Source organism: Ranitomeya imitator, chromosome 4 (assembly GCF_032444005.1).
Source record: "Ranitomeya imitator isolate aRanImi1 chromosome 4, aRanImi1.pri, whole genome shotgun sequence".
NCBI lineage: Eukaryota > Metazoa > Chordata > Amphibia > Anura > Dendrobatidae > Ranitomeya > Ranitomeya imitator.
In genome coordinates this window covers 285,649,881-285,672,841 of record NC_091285.1, presented here as the reverse complement: position 1 = coordinate 285,672,841, position 22,961 = coordinate 285,649,881, and the positions used below count along the sequence as shown (strand labels likewise).

General features: G+C 43.5%; 1 protein-coding gene across 6 annotated transcripts in view; it reads left to right on the top strand.

Annotated features, from left to right (window-relative positions):
• Positions 1 to 22,961, top strand: part of VEZT (vezatin, adherens junctions transmembrane protein) — a 95,543-nt gene that overhangs the window by 59,441 nt on the left and 13,141 nt on the right. For 3 of the 6 annotated variants that reach the window (XM_069764719.1, XM_069764715.1, XM_069764720.1), the window contains 3 exons: positions 12,625 to 12,762; positions 14,668 to 14,815; positions 22,268 to 22,599. In XM_069764719.1, coding sequence (XP_069620820.1) covers positions 12,625 to 12,762; positions 14,668 to 14,815; positions 22,268 to 22,599 — 618 coding nt within the window. Of the gene's footprint in view, positions 1 to 12,612; positions 12,763 to 14,667; positions 14,816 to 22,267; positions 22,600 to 22,961 lie in introns of all 6 variants that reach the window. The other 3 variants (XM_069764716.1, XM_069764714.1, XM_069764717.1) reach the window with 1 other exon arrangement.

The following is a 22,961-nucleotide window of genomic DNA, read 5'->3' as shown; positions in this document are numbered from 1 at the left end:
GATTGATCCACTACACTTCATCTAAGTGGCCGTGATCATGGCCCCGGAGGAGGAAACGTTGGTTATATTGTGACTAGATGGTGGCCCGATTCAAATGCATCGGGTATTCTAGAATATGTATGTAGTTTTATTTATGAAGTTTTCAGAATAATGCAATTTATACACAGGATTCGGCTGGCCGGGCACGACCAATTAGCGAAGCGTGGTTCAAATTCCGTGCCAATTCGCGGCCAGACTGCGCCTGTCGCTGATTGGTCATGCCCGGCCTCGAACAATCAGTGAAGCCAGGGCCTGCTCCAGGTTTTTCAGGGCCCCGGGCGAAAGAGTCTCAGTGGGCCCCCCCCTCTTTAACACATACCACGATTCATGATGCACAGATCCAGCAGAGAAATATAGCACAGCCAAGTAGCATACAGCCCACGCAGTATATAACACAGCCCACATAGTATATAGCACAGCCCACGTAGTATATAGCACAGCCTCCGTAGTATATAGCACAGACACGTAGTATATTGCACAGCCACGTAATATATTGCACAGCCACGTAGTATATAGCACAGCCTCGTAGTATTTAGCACAGAGACGTAGTATATAACACAGCCCATGCAGTATATAACACAGGCCACGTAGTATAGAGCACAGCGATTTAGTATATTGCCAAGCCACGTAATATATACCACAGCCACATAATATATACCACAGCCACGTAGTATATAGCACAGACGTAGTATATAACACAGCCCACGCAGTATATAACACAGCCCATGCAGTATATAACACAGCCCACATAGTATATTGCTCAGCCACGTAATATGTTGCACAGCCACGTAATATATTGCACAGCCACTTAGCATATAGCACAGCTCACGTAGTATATAGCACAGAGACGTAGTATATAACACAGCCCATGCAGTATATAACACAGGCCACGTAGTATAGAACACAGCGATGTAGTATATTGCCCAGCCACGTAATATATACCACAGCCACGTAGTATATAGCACAGAGACGTAGTATATAACAGCCCACGCAGTATATAACACAGCCCACATAGTATCTAGCACAGCCCACGTAGTATATAGCAATGTGGTCACTATATCCCTGTTAAAAAAAAAAAAAAAAAAAAAAAAGAATTAAAATAAAAAATAGTTATATACTCACCTTCCGTTGGCCCCCGGATCCAGCCCAGGCGTTTACCGATGCTCCTCGCGACGCTCCGGTCCCAAGAATGCATTGCGGTCTCGCGAGATGATGACGTAGCGGTCTCGCGAGACCGCTACGTCATCATCTCGCGAGACCGCAATGCATGACCCGCAGTGTCGCGAGGAGCAGCGGGAACGGCGACGGAAGGTGAGAATAAAATGATTTTTTATTTTGTTTATTATTTTTAACATTAGATCTTTTTAATATTGATGATACATAGGCAGCATCAATAGTAAAAAGTTGGTCAGACAGGGTTAATAGCAGCGTTAACGGACTGCGTTATACCGCGGCATAACGCAGCCATTAACCCTGTGTGAGCGCTGACTGGAGGGGGCACTGACAGAGAGTAGGAAGGGGCGAATTCGCGGCCGGACTGTGCCCGTCACTGATTGGTCGCGACCAATCAGCGATGTGGGTTTTTTGTGACAGACAGACAGACGTAAGTGCCCCTCAGACGATTATATATATACTAGATGGCAGCCCGATTCTAAAGAATCGTGAGTCTAGAATCCATATATACTTTATTTATTCAAATGTAAGAATAATACAATTAATAAATAATAGTAAGAAAGAACAAAAATAATAGGCAGTATATGGAGAAAACACCAAACAAAAGTTCAACATTGGTGTGAAAATGTCACTGAACCACTTCACAACTAAATATATATAGTTTTGGTAAATGGTATTATCATTTTTTTGACGAAATTCGGCAGGAGCTTGAAGAGCAACGTCACTGGGCCCGCCTCCACGCAGTAGAAACTTGCTGTGAGGTAAAAATTCAAAAATCACACCAAAATGGCGGGCTGAGTGTGTCACAGTACGGCACGTTTCTGATTGGTCGCTCGCAGCAGGCGGCAACCAATCAGACACTGGACACTGTTGACGTCACTTAGCTCCGGACATTAGCTCCGGACATTAGCTCCGGACATTAGCTCCGGACAAAGCCACAGAAGTTGGCACAAATTGCAGGAAGTAGTATTCTAGGCAATTATATATTAGATATATATATAAATACTAGCTGAAGAGCCCGGCGTTGCCTGGGCATAGTAAATATCTGTGGTTAGTTACAGCACCCATCATTTTCTCCCTTACACCTCTCATTTTCCCCCTCACTCCTCTTATTTTCCCCCTCACTGTTCTCATTCCCCCCTAACACTTGTCATTTCGACCTCACATCTGTCATTTTCCTATCACTCCACTATTTTCCCTCACTCCTCTCATTTTGCACTCACACCTTTTCATTTTCACCTCAGTATATAAATGTTTGTCATCTCCCTTATATATAGTATACACCTGTATGTCTTCTCTTTTATATATTATATACCTGTATGTCATCTCCCCTGTAAATAGTATATACCTGCTGTATGTCATCTCCTCCTGTATACAGTATATACCTGTATGTCATTTCCCCTGAAAATAGTATATACCTGCTGTATGTCATGTCCTCCTGTATATTGTATATAACCATGTGTCATCTACTCCTGTATATATTATATACCTGCATGTCATCTCTTCTGTATATACTATATACCTGTATGTCATCTCATCCTATATATAGTATATACCTGTGTCATCTCCTGTATATAGTATATACCTGTATGTCATCTCCCTTGTATATAGTATATACCTGCTGTATGTCATCTCCTCCTCTATATACCTATGTGTCATCTCCTCTTTTATATAGTATATACCTGTATGTCATCTCCTCCTGTATATATTATATATGTGTGTCATCTCCTCCTGTATATAGTATGTACCTGTAAGTCATCTCCTCCTGTGTATAGTATATACCTGTGTATCATCTGCTCCTGTACATAGTATATACCTGTGTGTCATCTCCTCCAGTATATATTATATACCTGTATGTCATCTCCTCCTGTATATAGTATATACCTGTGTGTCATCGCCCCTGTATATAGTATGTACCTGTATGTCATCTCCCCTGTATATAGTATATACCAGGCTGTCATCTCCTGTATATAGTATATACCTGTATGTCATCTTCTCCTGTATATAGTATATACCTGTGTGTCATGTCCTCCTGTATATAGTGTATACCTGTGTGTCATGTCCTCCTGTATATAGTATATACCTGTATGTCATCTCCTCCTGTATATACCTGTGTCATCTCCCCTGTATATAGTATATACCTGTGTCATCTCTTCCTGTATATAGTATATACCTGTATGTCATCTCCTCCTGTATATAGTATATACGTGTGTCATCTCCTCTTCCTGTATATAGTATATACCTGTGTGTCATCTGCTGCTGTATATAGTATATACCTGTGTGTCATCTCCTCTTTTATATAGTATATACCTGTGTCATCTCTCCTGTGTATAGTATATACCTTTGTGTCATCTCCTCCTGTATATAGTATATACCTGTGTGTCATCTCTCCTGTATATAGTATATACCTTTGTGTCATCTCCTCCTGTATATAGTATATATCTGTGTGTCATCTCCTCCTGTATTAGACCGCGTTCACACATTATTTGGTCAGTATTTTTACCTCAGTATTTGTAAGCTAAATTGGCAGCCTGATAAATCCCCAGCCAACAGGAAGCCCTCCCCCCTGGCAGAATATATTAGCTCACACATACACATAATAGACAGGTCATGTGACTGACAGTTGCCGTATTTCCTATATGGTACATTTGTTGCTCTTGTAGTTTGTCTGCTTATTAATCAGATTTTCATTTTTGAAGGATAATACCAGACTTGTGTGTGTTTTAGGGCGAGTTTCAGGTGTTAAGTTGTGTGTTGAGTTGCGTGTGGCGACATGCATGTAGGAACTTTTGTGAGGTGAGTTTTGTGTGGCGACATGCGTGTAGCAACTTTTAATGTGTCGAGTTGCATGTGACAGGTTAGTGTAGCAAGTTGTGTGCAGCAAGTTTTGCGCATGGCGAGTTTTATGTGTGGTGCGTTTTGAGTATGTGCAAGTTTTGTGTGAGGCAACTTTTGCATGTGTTGTAACTTTTGTGCATGTGGCAATTTTTCCACGTGTGCAAGTTTTGCATGTGGCAAGTTTTGCGCGTGGCGAGTTTTGAGCGGCGACTTTTGTGTTTCGACTTTTATGTGGCGAGGTTGGTGTATGTGTGGTGAAATATGTGCTGAGGGTGGTATATGTGTTCAAGCATGTGGTAGTTTGTGGCGCCTTTTGTGTGTGTGTTCATATCCCCGTGTGTGGTGAGTATCCCATGTCGGGGCCCCACCTTAGCAACTGTACGGTATATACTCTTTTGCGCCATCGCTCTCACTCTTTAAGTCCCCCTTGTTCACATCTGGCAGCTGTCAATTTGCCTCCAACACTTTTCCTTTCACTTTTTCCCCATTATGTAGATAGGGGCAAAATTGTTTGGTGAATTGGAACGCGCGGGGTTAAAATTTCACCTCACAACATAGCCTATGACGCTCTCGGGGTCCAGACGTGTGACTGTGCAAAATTTTGTGGCTGTAGCTGCGACGGTGCAGATGCCAATCCCGGACATACACACACACACACACACACACACACACACACACACACACACACACACACACACACACACACACACACACACACACACACACACACACACACACACACACACACACACACACACACACATTCAGCTTTATATATTAGATAGATGCCTGCTCCCCTGGAAAATCGACATGCTGATGCTGAAGATCAAGAACATTTTTTTAACTTCAACTAGCGAGTGCTGTTGTCTTAAGCGATGTATCATGTGAATACGGTTTAAAGGAATTATTTAATTAGGATAACTCCTTTTCATATGCATTTTGCCTAGGAAGGTGCCCTTTTAACTTTACAGAGAATACCCCATGTGTGGAGATCTGTCATTGTCCTAGTATGACCATTAGTCATTTACCATTAGTTTTATTGCTTGTGTAATGCAGTTTTGAACATCAGTGTCCTCTACACGCTGTGCTCTCTTCTGTTAGACAATCTAATATATAATTGCCTAGAATACTACTTCCTGCAATTTGTGCCAACTTCCGTGGCTTTGTCCGGAGCTAATGTCCGGAGCTAATGTCCGGAGATTAATTGCCTAGAATACTACTTCCTGCAATTTCTGCCAACTTCCGTGGCTTTGTCCGGAGCTAATGTCCGGAGCTAATGTGCGGAGATAATGTCCGGAGCTAATGTCCGGAGCTAATGTCCAGAGCTAAGTGACGTCAACAGTGTCCAGTGTCTGATTGGTTGCCGCCTGCTGCGAGCGACCAATCAGAAACGTGCCGTACTGTGACACACTCCGCCCGCCATTTTGGTGTCATTTTTGAATTTTTACCTCACAGCAAGTTTCTACTGCGTGGAGGCGGGCCCAGTGACGTTGCTCTTCAAGCTCCTGCCGAATTTCGTCAAAAAAATGATAATACCATTTACCAAAACTATATATATTTAGTTGTGAAGTGGTTCAGTGACATTTTCACACCAATTTTGAACTTTTGTTTGGTGTTTTCTCCATATACTGCCTATTATTTTTGTTCTTTCTTACTATTATTTATTGATTGTATTATTCTTACACTTGAATAAATAAAGTATATATGGATTCTAGACTCCCGATTCTTTAGAATCGGGCTGCCATCTAGTTACTTCATAAAAGTGTATATCACATATACTGCACGCATATCTATTGTGTTTCTGTCTCCAAGATCCTATCCCAATATCTAGTATGTGTAATACTAATATTAGCAAATACCTCCAATTAGACATGTAGTATACAACCGGCCTTGGAGGATGTTCATTCTGTTATATAAGCCAGAGGTGGTGCAACAAAATACTAGTGATGTTTTGTAATGTTTTTTTGTTTGTTTGTTTTTCATGATTCCATAATTTTTTCCTCAGAATTGAGTGACTCCATAATTTTTCCCCTATGCTTGGTTAAAAAAAGTAACCATTACTGACTACCACATTTTTTGTTTTTGATTTCTTTTAGTGTTTCTTAAAGCCAGAAAGTTGCCATTTGAAATGACTTTAGTTTTGTGCCATGTCTGTGATCTGCTTTTTTTATACAAAATTAACCCCTTTCTGACATCGGACGTACTATCCCGTCGAGGTGGGGTGGGCCCCCATGACCACGGACGGGATAGTACGTCCAGCGCGATCGGCAGCACTCACGGGAGGAGCGCGGCCGATCGCGGCCGGGTGTCAGCTGCCTATCGCAGCTGACATCAGGCACTATGTGCCAGGAGCGGTCACGGACCGCTCCCGGCACATTAACCCCTGGCACACCGCAATCAAACATGATCACGATGTGCCGGCGGTGCACGGAAGCATCGCGCAGGGAGGGGGCTCCCTGCGGGCTTCCCTGAGCCCCCCGCAGCAACGCTATGTGATCGCGTTGCTGCGAGGGTCTTACCTCCCTCCCTGCTTGTTCCAGGCCCGGATCCAAGATGGCCGCGGATCCGGGTCCTGCAGGGAGGGAGGTGGCTTCACATAGCCTGCTCAGAGCAGGCACTGTGAAGCAGCGCCTGCTCAGAGCAGGCACTGTGAAGCAGCCTGCACTGCTCTCAGATCGGTGATATGACAGAGTGCTGTGCACACTGTCAGATCACCGATCTGTGATGTCCCCCCCTGGGACAATGTAAAAAAGTAAAAAAAAAATGTTTTCAAAATGTGTAAAAAAAAAAAAATATTCCTAAATAATGAATATATATACAGTGGGGCAAAAAAGTATTTAGTCAGTCAGCAATAGTGCAAGTTCCACCACTTAAAAAGATGAGAGGCGTCTGTAATTTACATCATAGGTAGACCTCAACTATGGGAGACAAACTGAGAAAAAAAAATCCAGAAAATCACATTGTCTGTTTTTTTAACATTTTATTTGCATATTATGGTGGAAAATAAGTATTTGGTCAGAAACAAACAATCAAGATTTCTGGCTCTCACAGACCTGTAACTTCTTAAGAGTCTCCTCTTTCCTCCACTCATTACCTGTAGTAATGGCACCTGTTTAAACTTGTTATCAGTATAAAAAGACACCTGTGCACACCCTCAAACAGTCTGACTCCAAACTCCACTATGGTGAAGACCAAAGAGCTGTCAAAGGACACCAGAAACAAAATTGTAGCCCTGCACCAGGCTGGGAAGACTGAATCTGCAATAGCCAACCAGCTTGGAGTGAAGAAATCAACAGTGGGAGCAATAATTAGAAAATGGAAGACATACAAGACCACTGATAATCTCCCTCGATCTGGGGCTCCACGCAAAATCCCACCCCGTGGGGTCAGAATGATCACAAGAACGGTGAGCAAAAATCCCAGAACCACGTGGGGGGACCTAGTGAATGAACTGCAGAGAGCTGGGACCAATGTAACAAGGCCTACCATAAGTAACACACTACGCCACCATGGACTCAGATCCTGCAGTGCCAGACGTGTCCCACTGCTTAAGCCAGTACATGTCCGGGCCCGTCTGTAGTTTGCTAGAGAGCATTTGGATGATCCAGAGGAGTTTTGGGAGAATGTCCTATGGTCTGATGAAACCAAACTGGAACTGTTTTTAGAAACACAACTTGTCGTGTTTGGAGGAAAAAGAATACTGAGTTGCATCCATCAAACACCATACCTACTGTAAAGCATGGTGGTGGAAACATCATGCTTTGGGGCTGTTTCTCTGCAAAGGGGCCAGGACGACTGATCCGGGTACATGAAAGAATGAATGGGGCCATGTATTGTGAGATTTTGAGTGCAAACCTCCTTCCATCAGCAAGGGCATTGAAGATGAAACGTGGCTGGGTCTTTCAACATGACAATGATCCAAAGCACACCGCCAGGGCAACGAAGGAGTGGCTTCGTAAGAAGCATTTCAAGGTCCTGGAGTGGCCTAGCCAGTCTCCAGATCTCAACCCTATAGAAAACCTTTGGAGGGAGTTGAAAGTCCGTGTTGCCAAGCGAAAAGCCAAAAACATCACTGTTCTAGAGGAGATCTGCATGGAGGAATGGGCCAACATACCAACAACAGTGTGTGGCAACCTTGTGAAGACTTACAGAAAACGTTTGACCTCTGTCATTGCCAACAAAGGATATATTACAAAGTATTGAGATGAAATTTTGTTTCTGACCAAATACTTATTTTCCACCATAATATGCAAATAAAATGTTAAAAAAACAGACAATGTGATTTTCTGGATTTTTTTTTCTCAGTTTGTCTTCCATAGTTGAGGTCTACCTATGATGTAAATTACAGACGCCTCTCATCTGTTTAAGTGGTTGAACTTGCACTATTGCTGACTGACTAAATACTTTTTTGCCCCACTGTATATATATATATATATATTCCCCTAAATACATTTCTTAATCTAAATTTAAAAAAAAAACAATAAAAGTACACATATTTAGTATCGCCGCGTCCGTAACGGCCCGACCTATAAAACTGGCCCACTACTTAACCCCTTCAGTAAACACCGTAAGAAAAAAAAAACGAGGCAAAAAACAACGCTTTATCCACAAAAAGTGGAATAACACGCGATCAAAAAGACAGATATAAATAACCATGATACCGCTGAAAGCGTCATCTTGTCCCGCAAAAAAGGAGCCGCCATACAGCATCATCAGCAAAAAAATAAAAAAGTTATAGTCCTCAGAATAAAGCGATGCAAAAATAATTATTTTTTCTATAAAATAGTTTTTATTGTATAAAAGCGCCAAAACATAAAAAAATGATATAAATGAGGTGTCGCTGTAATCGTACTGACCCGAAGAATAAAACTGATTTATCAATTTTACCAAACGCGGAATGGTATAAACGCCTCCCCCAAAAGAAATTCATGAATAGCTGGTTTTTGGTCATTCTGCCTCACAAAAATCGGAATAAAAAGCGATCAAAAAATGTAACGTGCCCGAAAATGTTACCAATAAAAACGTCAACTCGTCCCGCAAAAAACAAGACCTCGCATGACTCTGGACCAAAATATGGAAAAATTATAGCTCTCAAAATGTGGTAACGCAAAAAATATTTTTTGCAATAAAAAGCGTCTTTCAGTGTGTGACGGCTGCCAATCATAAAAATCCGCTAAAAACCCGCTTTAAAAGTAAATCAAACCCCCCTTCATCACCCCCTTAGTTAGGGAAAAATTAAAAAAATGTATTTATTTCCATTTTTCCATTAGGGTTAGGGCTAGGGCTAGGGCTAGGGTTAGGGCTAGGGTTAGGGCTAGGGTTAGGGCTACAGTTAGGGTTGGGGCTAAAGTTACGGTTAGGGTTTAGATTACATTTACAGTTGGGAATAGGGTTGGGATTAGGGTTAGGGGTGTGTCAGGGTTAGAGGTGTGGTTAGGGTTACTGTTGGGATTAGGGTTAGGGGTGTGTTTGGATTAGGGTTTCAGTTATAATTGGGGGGTTTCCACTGTTTAGGCACATCAGGGGCTCTCTAAATGCGACATGGCGTCCGATCTCAATTCCAGCCAATTCTGCGTTGAAAAAGTAAAACAGTGCTTCTTGCCTTCCGAGCTCTCCCGTGTGCCCAAACAGGGGTTTACCCCAACATATGGGGTATCAGTGTACTCAGGACAAATAGGACAACAACTTTTGGGGTCCAATTTCTCCTGTTACCCTTGGAAAAATACAAAACTGGGGGCTAAAAAATAATTTTTGTGGGAAAACAAAAAGATTTTTTATTTTCACGGCTCTGCGTTATAAACTGTAGTGAAACACTTGGGGGTTCAAAGTTCTCACAACACATCTAGATAAGTTCCATGGTGGGTCTAGTTTCCAATATGGGGTCACTTGTGGGGGATTTCTACTGTTTAGGTACATTAGGGGTTCTGCAAACGCAATGTGACGCCTGCAGACGTCTGCATTCCAAATGGCACTCCTTCCCTTCCGAGCCCTCCCATGCGCCCAAACGGTGGTTCCCCCCAACATATGGGGTATCAGCGTACTCAGGACAAATTGGACAACAACTTTTGGGGTCAAATTTCTCCTCTTACCCTCGGGAAAATACAAAACTGGGGGCTGAAAAATAGTTTTTGAGGGAAAGTTTTTTTTTTTTTTTAATTTTCACGGCTCTGCGTTACAAACTGTAGTGAAACACTTGGGGGTTCAAAGCTCTCACAACACATCTAGATGAGTTCCTTAGGGGGTCTAGTTTCCAAAATGGTGTCACTTGTGGGGGGTTTCTACTGTTTCGGTACATTAGGGGCTCTGCAAATGCAATGTGACACCTGCAGACCATTCCATCTAAGCCTGCATTCCAAATGGAGCTCCTTCCCTTCCGAGCCCTCCCATGCGTCCAAACAGTGGTTCCCCCCCACATATGGGGTATCAGCGCACTCAGGACAAATTGGGCAACAAATTTTGGGGTCCACTTTCTCCTGTTACCCTCGGGAAAATACAAAACTGGGGGCTAAAAAAATAATTTTTGTGGGAAAAATTTTTTGTGTTATTTTTACGGCTCTTCATTATAAACTTCTGTGAAGCACTTGGTGGGTCAAAGTGCTCACCACACCTCTAGATAAGTTCCTTAGGGGGTCTACTTTCCAAAATGGTGTCACTTGTGGGGGTTTCAATGTTTAGGCACATCAGGGGCTCTCCAAACGAAACATGGCGTCCCATCTCAATTCCAGTCAATTTTGCATTGAAAAGTCAAATGGCGCTCCTTCCCTTCCAAGCTCTCCCATCCGCCCAAACAGTGGTTTACCCCCACATGTGGGGTATTGTCGTACTCGGGACAAATTGTACAACAATGTTTAAGGTCCATTTTCTCCTGTTACCCTTGGTAAAATAAAACAAATTGGAGCTGAATTAAATTTTTTGTGAAAAAAAGTTAAATGTTCATTTTTATTTAAACATTCAAAAAATTCCTGTGAAGCACCAGAAGGGTTAATAAACTTCTTGAATATGGTTTTGAGCACCTTGAGGGGTGTAGTTTTTAGAATGGTGTCACACTTGGGTATTTTCTATCATATAGACCGCTCAAAATGACTTCAAATGAGATGTGGTCCCTAAAAAAAAAATGGTGTTGTAGAAATGAGAAATTGCTGGTCAACTTTTAACCCTTATAACTCCCTAACAAAAAAAAATTTTGGTTCCAAAATTGTGCTGATGTAAAGTAGACATGTGGGAAATGTTACTTATTAAGTATTTTGTGTGACATATCTCTGTGATTTAATTGCATAAAAATTCAAAGTTGGAAAATTGCGAAATTTTCATAATTTTCACCAAATTTCCGTTTTTTTCACAAATAAACGCAGGTACTATCAAAGAATTTTTACCATTGTCATGAAGCACAATATGTCACGAGAAAACAATGTCAGATTCACTGGGATCCGTTGAAGCGTTCCAGAGTTATAACCTCACAAAGGGACAGTGGTCAGAATTGTAAAAATTGGCCCGGTCATTAACGTGCAAACCACCCTGGGGGTAAAGGGGTTAAACCACTGAATGAACATCCTTCAAGGCCGGTGATTCCATAATTTTTGCCAGGGGTTATAGTTCTTCTAATTCGCTATGTCTCTTTTCTCATGTGCGGGCATTGCAAAACCTTAAGTATCCATTTTTACGACCACTGATCTAGTGACAGATAGCTATCTGTTACTAGAGCAGTGGTTATAACTATGGATACCTAAAGCTACCGTCACATTTAGCGACGCTGCAGCGATCTGGACAACGATGCCGATCGCTGCAGCGTCGCTGTTTAGTCGTTGTGTGGTCGCTGGAGAGCTGTCACACAGCGTTTATTTTTTTTTACATTTACAATGGTAACCAGGGTAAATATCGGGTTACTAAGCGCGGCCCTACGCTTAGTAACCCGATGTTTACCCTGGTTACAAGTGAACACATCGCTGGATCGGCGTCACACACGCCGATTCAGCGATGTCAGCGGGTGATCCAGCGACAAAATAAAGTTCCAGACTTTCAGCTCCGACCGATGTCCTAGCAGGATCCTGATCGCTGCTGCGTGTCAAACACAACGATATCGCTATCCAAGACGCTGCAACGTCAGGGATCGCTATCGTTATGATTCTAAAGTTGCTCAGTGTGAAGGTACCTTAAGGTCCTGCAATGCCTGCACATGAGAAAAGAGACCTAGCTAATCAGAAGAACTATACTTAATTTCTAATAGGAGGTTTTTGCTAGTATTACACCTATTCCATGTTGGGATAGGATCTTGGAGATTGGAATACCCCTTTTTAATGTTATTTTATACTTCTGTGGAAAAACTGTTCACATTGTGTTACAGTAATGATGCTGGATTGCCTCATGGAAGTGTTACTAAAACGCTTATATATTGTATTCTTAAATCTTATTATTATTATTTTAATTATGAAATAATTTGTAGTCATGAGTCGCATTGCATTCCTTATGTCTAGAGTCCTACAATTGTCTGTGTTGAACGTGTCTTGTATGTGGCGATGGTGGTTTGGGACATCTGTACAGATGTATCACATTTTACTTTTCAAGTTTGCTTGACAGGGTCAGTGCTGCTTGCCCATATGATAAGGTTGGACCACAAGCCAGCCAGCAACTCCTCGGTCTGCGCAAAGCTGTCTACAAGACCGTCAGAACTAACTTTCGAGTCTCAAGGCTAGCGACGTTGTACATGCTGAAAAGATATCCTTTCCTTAGGTGATATAGCGTCTCAAAAAAAGGAATGCATGTAAATAACCATCACTTGTGATAAATATCGTGTACATGCCTCTATTGGCCTGAATCTGGATTTAGGTTTCTTTTTTTTTTATAATTCCTTATTTATGGCCCCATTTTCCCCATATATAGTCTTTTTATCCAAGTGGGTGTGGTCATCAGCTCTTCTGTATGGGAGACTTCATGAGGGCTACACCCACTTGGTAACAAAACTAGATTTATATACAGAAAAGAGGGGGCTATATCTTAAAAATAGAGAGGCGTGGGAGAAAAGAAATCCAAATCCTGATTCAGGAAAACAGTGGCATTGACAACAAGTAAAAAATATAGATAGATATTTGGCAGGTGGCATTTTTTCTAAAACTAAATAAGTGCAGCTAAGTTTTGTCTGGAAACAGTAGAGTGGCATATTTATCTCCTACATATTTTACATGGAGTCACTTCTTGCTCCATCATCAGTGTTTTTATTTCTAGCCCCTGGGGTGATATATATTCACACACAGTGTATTCTTCATGGATAGCTGGACAGAGCCTCCGATCGGAGACTCTGCACATCTGTCAGGTGCTTTGCCGTATTGCTGTATCCCAACTCTTTCCCATCTGGCAGTACACTATCTTATAATGGCAAATATACGTGGGACCAGATGCTGTGTATGAATCCTGTACCGGAAACTAACCCATGGCATGGGGCTTCATAAGCGAGGACCGCGTCACACAACCGAGAATATCGGACCAATTAAGGTAATTACACTCTGGACAGAGTTTGATTACAGTGTGATCTGATTTTCTCAAAGGTGAAGAAAAAAAAAAAAGTTTCTCCACCTTTTTCCATAGTGTCGTTCTATTAAAATCGGACTGCATTCAGATGTAATCCGAGTGCGGTCCATTGTTTTCTACAAATCCATAAAGTTAAATAGACGAGTGCTCTTGCATGCTGTGATTTTTTTTCTTTTGCTAAGACGAATCCCTATAGAATAACATGGGGACGAGTGCTATCCGGCAAGCCGAGGAATGACACTCATCCGATTTCTATGGTCCTGTGCACAAGTCCTTAGGTGTTTGAGGAACTGGTACTAGAGGGAACTGCATTTATATGGTATTTGGGGACCTGGAAATATATAGTTAATTGCAACCTTCCCTACTGCTAACATAAGCACAGAGTTCACATAATCCACTATACTGCAGCCAGTCCTCACAATTTTGAGGAAGGTTCCTCTTTACATGAACTCCTAAGATAATGAAGTCACGGCGATTGACCTTACATGTAATGCATTAAAAGATCACAAACTACATGGCCAGCCTTGCGGCACTTTTCCTTAAGGCTAGGTTCACATTGCGTTAGGGCAATCCGTTAAGCGCATAGCGCTAGTGGATTGCGCTAAAACGCAATGTTTCTTTTTGGTCCGATCTGCGGTAGCGAGGGACGAACCTCGGACGCTGCAAGCAGCGTCCGAGGTCCGTCACAAGAGAACGGCACATCACTAGCGCGTGCCGAAAATGGCACGCGCTAGCGATGCGCTACAGGCAGAAATAACATTGCTGTCAATGGGTGCGCTAACGGACCCGTTGCACGGCGTTAATTGCGACATTTTCGCCGTGCAACGCTGTCCGTTAGCGTTAACCCATTAACGCAATCTGAATCTAGCCTAAGGACAAGGATGCTGTAATCTGAGATTAATCTGTATAATGCCTGACTTTCTGGTGGCAACTGGTCACCTCCAGTCAGACTTTGACTCTGTTGCACCCATTGCTCTTCTCCACTGATGGAAAGCCTCTGACTATGGAGAAGTTCAGTCTTGGTGATCAGCATATTTTATCCCTGTATTAACCGTGTTAATTACTTGTTTTATTTTTTCTTAACTCTGTTCAAACTTATCCCTTAAACTCGGAGATAGACAATGTGACTAACTACATCTGCGTTGTTCCCTTGAAAGACCTGGGTCTGGGATTAAGTGAAGAGCAGGTTTCTGAGGAGGACGCCCATAATCTAACAGATGGCTTCAGCCTCCCTGCCTTGAAGGTGAGCATGATTATGTACTTTCTGTGCTTTTCTGGGGTGACTAAGTGGTTTGTTTTGGTTAAAGTTTCCCTGAAGAAATATTCTGTGTATTACCAGAGTTACCAGTATAAAATATCTGATCATTGAAAATTGTGTTTCTCGGTCTCCCATGACAGCACTACGGAGAGAGGGGATCCGCTCTTCAGGGACAGGAAACCTACAGATAAAAGGGCGGTACCTCTCCCTCGCATCAGTTGGTTTCCTGTCCCTGTACAGGGAACCTCTTTCCGGTGGTACCTGTTATGAAGACCGATGGACCGGGACCGGGCGGTCGAGTTCCGGCAGCGAGGAGGCTCCTGCCGCGGCTTGTCCGGCTCCCGAAGCCGCCACCGCTGGAACCGAGGGGTTCTTCAGGGTGAGCGGAGGGAGAACGCCGCCGATTCTGAAGAGAGGAAGGGGCGCTTGATCACCCGGAGCTCCTGTGCCGATAAGCGCACGCTCCAGGTGTACTAAGATGGCCGCCGCTCCGGAAATGCGGCAGGACTTCCGGGTCATCACCACGCGCATGCGCGGTAGCTTCTCTTCTCCCTGGACGTGACGCAGGACCGGAAGTGCGGGGGAACGGGCAGCAGAGGTGGCGCCAAATACAAATAGGGAGATGGTGCACACACAGTTGTCGCACCATCTCCCTGTAAATCATGGAGGACAGCGATCCACAGGAGCTTCAGCCGAGGCAGCAGCACCATAAGAAGACGGACCCTAAGAGCGCCAGGAGTAGGTCCAGCAGCCGCTCTACACAGCGCAGCAGGTCTGCTGCGAAGACTAAATCACCTCCTCGGGAACCTTCTATTCCGGACCCAGGGCCCCCTCCAGAACCGGTACCTGCCTGCACGTCCGAATGGTGAGTGATCTTCGTGAATGTATATATTATAATAGGGCTCCCTCTTCTCCCTTAATAGGGAAAGAAGAAGTTGGAGAAAAGGAAAAACAAATCCTGCCCCATCTGTGACAAAGCTTTACCAGTAGCCTGGGACAAAAAGCTTTGTAAATCATGCATCCAGCGCGTGCTATGTGAGGAGACTCCCGACTTTGCATCCGAGTTAAAAAATATTATTAGATCTGAGGTTCAGAATGCTGTATCTTCCTCCAAAAAAGGGAAAGATAAAGTAAAGGAATCAGTACAATCTCACTCTGTCCGATCCTCGTCTGAAGACGCAGATTTGGACGATTCTGACTCCTCCCTATCCTCCTCCGAGGAAGATTCAGGCCGACATTGTTTTCCACTCGAGGAAGTGGATGCCTTAGTGAGAGCCGTTAGGGCTACCATGGGGGTGGAGGAGCCTAAATCTGACAAAACGGCCCAAGACGTAATGTTTGGTGGCTTGGGACAAAAAAAACGGAAAACCTTTCCTCTAAATCCCAATGTCCAATCCCTAATTAAAAAAGAATGGGAGAAACCAGATAGGAGAAACTCTTCAGTGCCCTCGCTTAAAAGGAAGTATCCCTTCGAAGATGACGCATCCACTTCCTGGGATAAGGCGCCAAAGTTGGATGTAGCTGTGGCAAAAGCCTCAAAAAAAAAATTTGCGCTCCCGTTCGAGGACATGGGTACCCTCAGGGACCCCTTAGATAAGAAAGCAGACACATTCCTTAAAGGGGCATGGGAATCGGCTGGCGGTAGCTTGAGGCCTTCTGTTGCGGCTACCTGCACCTCCAGATCTCTGATGGTGTGGGTTGATCAATTAGAAAGTCAAATTAGAGACGGGCTACCCAGGAATAAATTACTGGATTCTATCCCTGCAATTAGAGCAGCAGCAGCATTCCTGGCGGACTCCTCAGCAGACTCCGTACGGTTAACATCTAAGGCCGCTGCTCTCTCCAACGCAGCCATAAGAACATTATGGCTCAAAAGCTGGCCTGGAGATCTCCAGACAAAGCTAAAACTATGTTCTATTCCATGCGAAGGAAATTTTCTGTTTGGAGAAACCCTGGATGACATCCTCCAAAAAGCAGGAGACAAAAAGAAGGGGTTTCCAAATTTGGGCCCAGCCCCATTCAGGCAGTCCTTTCGGAATCGGAGATTTTTCCGCCGCAGACCCCCCAGGGAGCAGAATAAATGGGAAGAAGGCAGGAGAAGGGATAGAGGTTACCTCTTTGGCAATACCTCTCGCGACAAAAAACCCTCCAAATGACATTGTGCCTACGGTGGGGGGAAGACTCACATCATTCCTTCCCGCCTGGAAGAAAATATCCAACAACACCTGGATTCTAAACATAATACTGTACGGTCTAAAAATAGATTTTATTTCTTTTCCTCCCCGAAAGTATATAGAAACGAAAATAAGATCCTCGGTGGCAGAACAAGTAGCTTTAGAGAAAGAAATTATTTCCCTACTGCAAAAATCCGTAATTCAAGAAATCCCCCCTCATGAAGTAGGAGAAGGGTTTTTCTCCCCTCTTTTTTTAGTTCCAAAACCCGATGGGTCCTTTCGGACCATTATAAATCTAAAAAAACCTGAACAAATACGTAAAAAATTACAAATTCAAAATGGAAACAATAAAGTCCACCATAAAAATCCTGTTTCCAAATTGCTATATGGTCGTGATAGACCTAACCGATGCATATTATCATGTGCCCATCCACAATCAATCTCAAAAATTCCTAAGGTTGGCAGTTTCCATAAAAGGACAATTAAGATTTTTCCAGTACAGAGCTCTTCCGTTCGGGATCTCTATAGCTCCCCGAATATTCACAAAAGTAATAGCAGAAATGATGGCCCACATAAGGGAACAAAATATATTAATAGTCCCTTACCTAGACGACTTTCTCATTGTAAGCAACTCGGCCCAAAGTTGCAAATAACAGAGGGACCGGGTAATGACTATTTTGACGGACTTGGGGTGGCTCATAAACTTAAAAAAATCAAAGTTGGAACCCTGTCAAGTACAGGAGTTCCTAGGTCTGACATTAGACTCCCGAGTCCAAGAATGTCGGCTTCCAAACCCCAAAAAAGACAGCATATTAGCTATGATAACGCGAACTTTTCACAAACCTTCCATGACTCTAAGGAGAGCAATGTCGCTACTAGGCTCTCTGTCCTCATGCCTACCAGCGATACCCTTCGCACAGTTCCACACAAGAGAACTTCAGTGGCACGTACTCGAATGGCAGTCAATACTAAAGGACAACTTGGAAGGTCAAATCACCCTGAATTCTTCAGTTATTCATTCCCTTCGTTGGTGGGGGGAAACCCAAAACTTATCAAAGGGAGTTCCTTGGGTGACACAAATATCCCGGGTGATAACAACCGATGCGAGTCCCACAGGGTGGGGGGCTCACATGGGGGACAGAGTTGCTCAGGGAACCTGGTCAGTCCAGGAACTATCAGCATCCTCAAACCAAAAAGAACTTTGGGCAGTACTTCAAGCTCTTCTTTCTTTTCTGACCTATATTCGGGGACATCATGTCCGAATCTTTTCGGACAACAAAGTGACTGTAGCGTATATAAACCACCAGGGAGGAACAAGGTCTCGGGCACTCATGAGTTCTTCAGCCAAAATTTTCAACCTAGCGGAAGAAAATCTACTATCCCTCTCTGCGCTACACATTCAGGGTTCAAACAACGAGAGAGCAGATTACCTGAGTCGGTCTCAGTTAAAACAAGGCGAATGGTCTCTAAACCAATCCATCTACGATCAGATCACAAAAATGTGGGGAGCACCGACAATAGATCTATTCGCCAATCGCAAAAACAAAAAAGTGAACAAATTCTGCTCACTGAACCCGGTAGGGAATCCACAGGCTCTAGATGCCTTTATGATTCCGTGGACCCAAAAATTAACGTATGCCTTTCCTCCAACTATTCTGATCCCGGCAGTCATTCGGAAAGTCAGAGAGGACAAAACGAAAATGATCCTCATAGCCCCCTTCTGGCCAAAAAGGACGTGGTTCTCCTGGCTGAGGATGCTTTCGGTCTCGGACCCATGGGTCCTGCCGAATATACCAGACCTTCTACATCAAGGGCCGATCTTCCACCCACAGGAATCGAACTTACATTTGACAGCCTGGTTTTTGAACGGGGACTATTAAAAGAAAGGGGTTTCTCAGATAACTTAGTCACCACGTTGTTAAAAAGTAGAAAACCCATCACTACTAGAATATATGGGAAAACATGGAAAAAATTTCTGTCCGTCTCCAAAGTAAAAGTCCAAGATGGGCCCTCAATTCCTAAAATATTGGAGTTCCTACAAAAAGGTCTGGAACAGGGGTTGTCGGTTAGTACTCTTAAAGTACAAATAGCAGCTCTAGGAGCACTCTACAACCATAATATTGCGGCCAACCCATGGATAATTAGATTTGTTAAGGCGGTGACAAGATCAAAGCCATTAGTCGCTCAGAAAGTGCCCTCATGGGACTTAAATTTAGTCCTTTCGGCGTTAACGGGTCCTCCATTCGAACCCATAGAGACGATTCCCATAAAAACTCTATCACTAAGACCATTCTCTTGGTAGCGTTAACATCCGCACGTAGAATAAGTGACATTCAAGCTTTATCCTCTAATCCACCCTTCACTAAAATATTAGATGATAGAGTCACTCTTAGACCTGACCCGGCCTATTTGCCAAAAGTGGCATCAAAATTCCATAGGTCACAAGAAGTCTCCCTGCCATCCTTTTGTCCAAACCCAAAAAATGAGAAAGAGCAGAACTTCCATAATCTAGACGTCAGAAGATGCCTAATCCAATATTTAGATTCCACCAGAGAGTATAGGAAGGAAGGCTCTCTGTTTGTCTGTTTCCAGGGTCCCAGAAAAGGATTTCGGGCATCCAAGGGTACTTTGGCGAGGTGGATAAAGGAGGCGATAGTCTTGGCATATTCATCCTCGGGGAATGAGATCCCAGATGGTATAAGAGCGCATTCCACAAGAGCAGTAGCTACCTCATGGGCTGAGAGGTCAGAGGTCTCAATAGAGCAAATCTGTAAAGCGGCCACCTGGTCATCACCATCGACCTTTTTTAGACACTATAGATTAAATCTAGCCTCTGTGTCTGACTTAACCTTCGGACGAAGGGTTCTCGAGGCGGTGGTCCCTCCCTAAGCTTAGTCTCTGCAATTCTCTCCGTAGTGCTGTCATGGGAGACCGAGAAAGTCGTAGTTACTCACCGATAACGGTGTTTCTCGGAGCCCATGACAGCACTCGCTTATTCCCTCCCATCACGTGTGCGGTGAGCACCTTTAATTACATATAATTTATATAGTGTATATAGTATGAGTATAGGCACGGGGTTCCTCTTTTAAGAAATGTTGTAATATGATTTTTTCTCTGTTGTAAACTAACCTGGAGGTCCTCCGATGCTCTGTAAACCAACTGATGCGAGGGAGAGGTACCGCCCTTTTATCTGTAGGTTTCCTGTCCCTGAAGGGCGGATCCCCTCTCTCCGTAGTGCTGTCATGGGCTCCGAGAAACACCGTTATCGGTGAGTAACTACGACTTTCATCTTCCATAATTTTTCAGTTTTATGTAACTGAAGTTTAATATCCTAGAATCCGCTTTCTTTCTGATATCCTTTGTGTTTTATTGTAAGATCTCTATATTTACCTGCAGGTATAGAGGTAATCCACTTAAATATTGTTTGAATCCTGCCTAGCTGGTTTCCTGGAGCATCGACAACTGGGAAAACAAGTTACATTCTCCCTGCAGCTGCTTGCGTCTAGTCATTGGAGAGGAGCAGGGAACGGTTACAGACACCATTCGCTACACACTCAGTGCAGCTGTAGTCACTCTATAATTAAAGACCGCTCTATGTGTCAAACGTGTTGTTTTTTGTCTTGTTGCAATATTTTTAATGGACCTGAAACCTTTTAAGCTGTGCTAGTAAATTACCGTAAGTTTTATATCCAAACTGCTGGCACTTGTGTTTCCTTAGTCAGCTGTAGTCACCCCCCTGCACTTTGACTGTGTCCTCTGGGCAAACACTCGCCGCACACATATTCTTCAGAGCAGGCTGTCAGTCAAAGTGCAGAGAATGATTACAAAACCGTCACTGTATAGTGGGAGTTGAGTTTAACAGCTCCCTGCACCACCCCAATGACTAGAAGTGAGAGGCGAATTACAACGTCAGTTCTCCCTCTGGCCGCTGCTTCAGTAAGCAGACTATTCTGGATTTAACGGAACCTGTCAAGTCCCCCATTCCCTCCAAACCAGCAACATTCACATATATTTTACTAAATTCCCTGCCTAATCAGCCCTTTATAATGTTATCCACCTAAATCCATGTTTGTTTGTTTTTTAAAAGTATTTATGACCTCCACTTTTCTCATGCTAATTAGGCCTTTGACTAGTCGATGGAGCGTTAGTTTTCCCAGTCTAGTCGGCTCTCTTTGCGCGTTATCCCATCCCTCTTGACTTGCAAGAGCCAGCATGATCGCCAGCTCCCTGCAAATCTCACCCATGCTCAGGTCTCAATTCGGCAGAATCATTTTGTCTCTGAAGCCGGGTGTACGCTTACCAGGTTTATAGAGGCGCACTGCATATGACCGGAAGTGCAGAAGATGGCTCACGTAGATTTTCTGCACTTCTGGTGATATGCAGTGCGCCTCTTAACCTGATAAGCGTACATCCGGCTTCAGATACACAATGATGCCGCCCAATAGAGCCGTGTGCATGCTCAAGATTTGCAGGGATCTGGTGATAACGCCGGCTCTGGCAATCCATCTGGGCCTTCAGTGGTCTCATAACATGTTTAAAGAGCTGTGCCCACCTGCACTGACGGGCCACCCAGAAGAAGCAGGGCAAAACGTGCGTCAGGGCAACGGGACATAACTCCCATCCACTTCTCCTTACCAGTAACACAAGTGCTAGGTATATTTTGCTCCAGTATTCCTGTGTTAAGCTTGCAATACTCTCACCTTGTTCTGCCTTTAAATACTATGGCATAACAAGTCTTTACCATCCACATATATGATTCACTTTGAATTGCTCTACAAATAAATAAAACAAGTGAATGTCCAAATGAGCAGTATGAAGGTTCCATGTTACACTACACGATATGCACTTTGCATACAGCCCCTTACTCATACACAACACACTTGATGCAAACATACATGTCATTTTGGATCTGCCCTTCTTGCACATATTGCACTATACAGATGTGATTTAGATGTGCTCACATGCAGTAAACGGTCTATAACTAGATTTAGGAAGGTTGTTTATTCTGTAAAGGACATCTAGGTGTTTTATCATAATTCTTTTACAAAATATATTGGTGTGTTTAATGACCATATTGACTGTAATATAAAAAGTTATTGTTCCCTTGTTTCTCAGTATCCTTTTTGAAATTTTAATGGATTTGGGAAAAAAAGATCTAATAAAAAACAGTTTGTTATTTCTTGCACTTAGTTTGTCTTATTGGGCCATACCATATCCCATTCTCAAGTGATATGAAATATGGTGTGCCTATCTGTATTGGCAGGTTCTGTTCCAGCTGTGGATAGGGCAGAGTTCCGAGTTCTTTCGACGCCTGGCATTATTGCTTTCTCCCGAGAATGCATGTAACGGTCCGCCTACCGGCACAGAGATGCTTCCACACTACGTCTGGTGTGATGTGGCACAGGATCTACCTCATACTCAAGCTGCCTGCTTAGCAGAACTGAAGCGCAGCTATGAATTCTACCGTTACTTTGAAACACAGCACCAGTCTGGCTCTGACCGCCCAACAAGGAGGAAGAGAGAGACCGGAGAGCTGAACTGCCTTCATGGGGCTGTCCGCAGTCTGCAACTCCACCTGAAGGCACTACTGAATGAGTAAGTCTTTAACTGCGAGCACCTAAAATGGGATTCTGGTTATAGCAAGATCTGAATGCTAGATTGGTGGCGGTCCAACTGCTGGGAGCCCAAAACAAGAGGCGTGTGTCCTGCAGTCCTATAGACTGCATATCACAACCACCAGTCTATTCACAGGGTTCATTTGGGCAATCATTGGGGATATTGGCAGTCAAACCTTGGATCATCTAGTAGTTATCACCTATCCTATGGAGACATGAATGCTTTTTTTAAGGCCACGTTCACACGTTCAGTATTTGGTCAGTATTTGCCATCAGTGTTTCTACAAAGAAGTGAGGAGACTATGGAGCTATGTGCTGCACAAGACACAACTTGAGAATAGC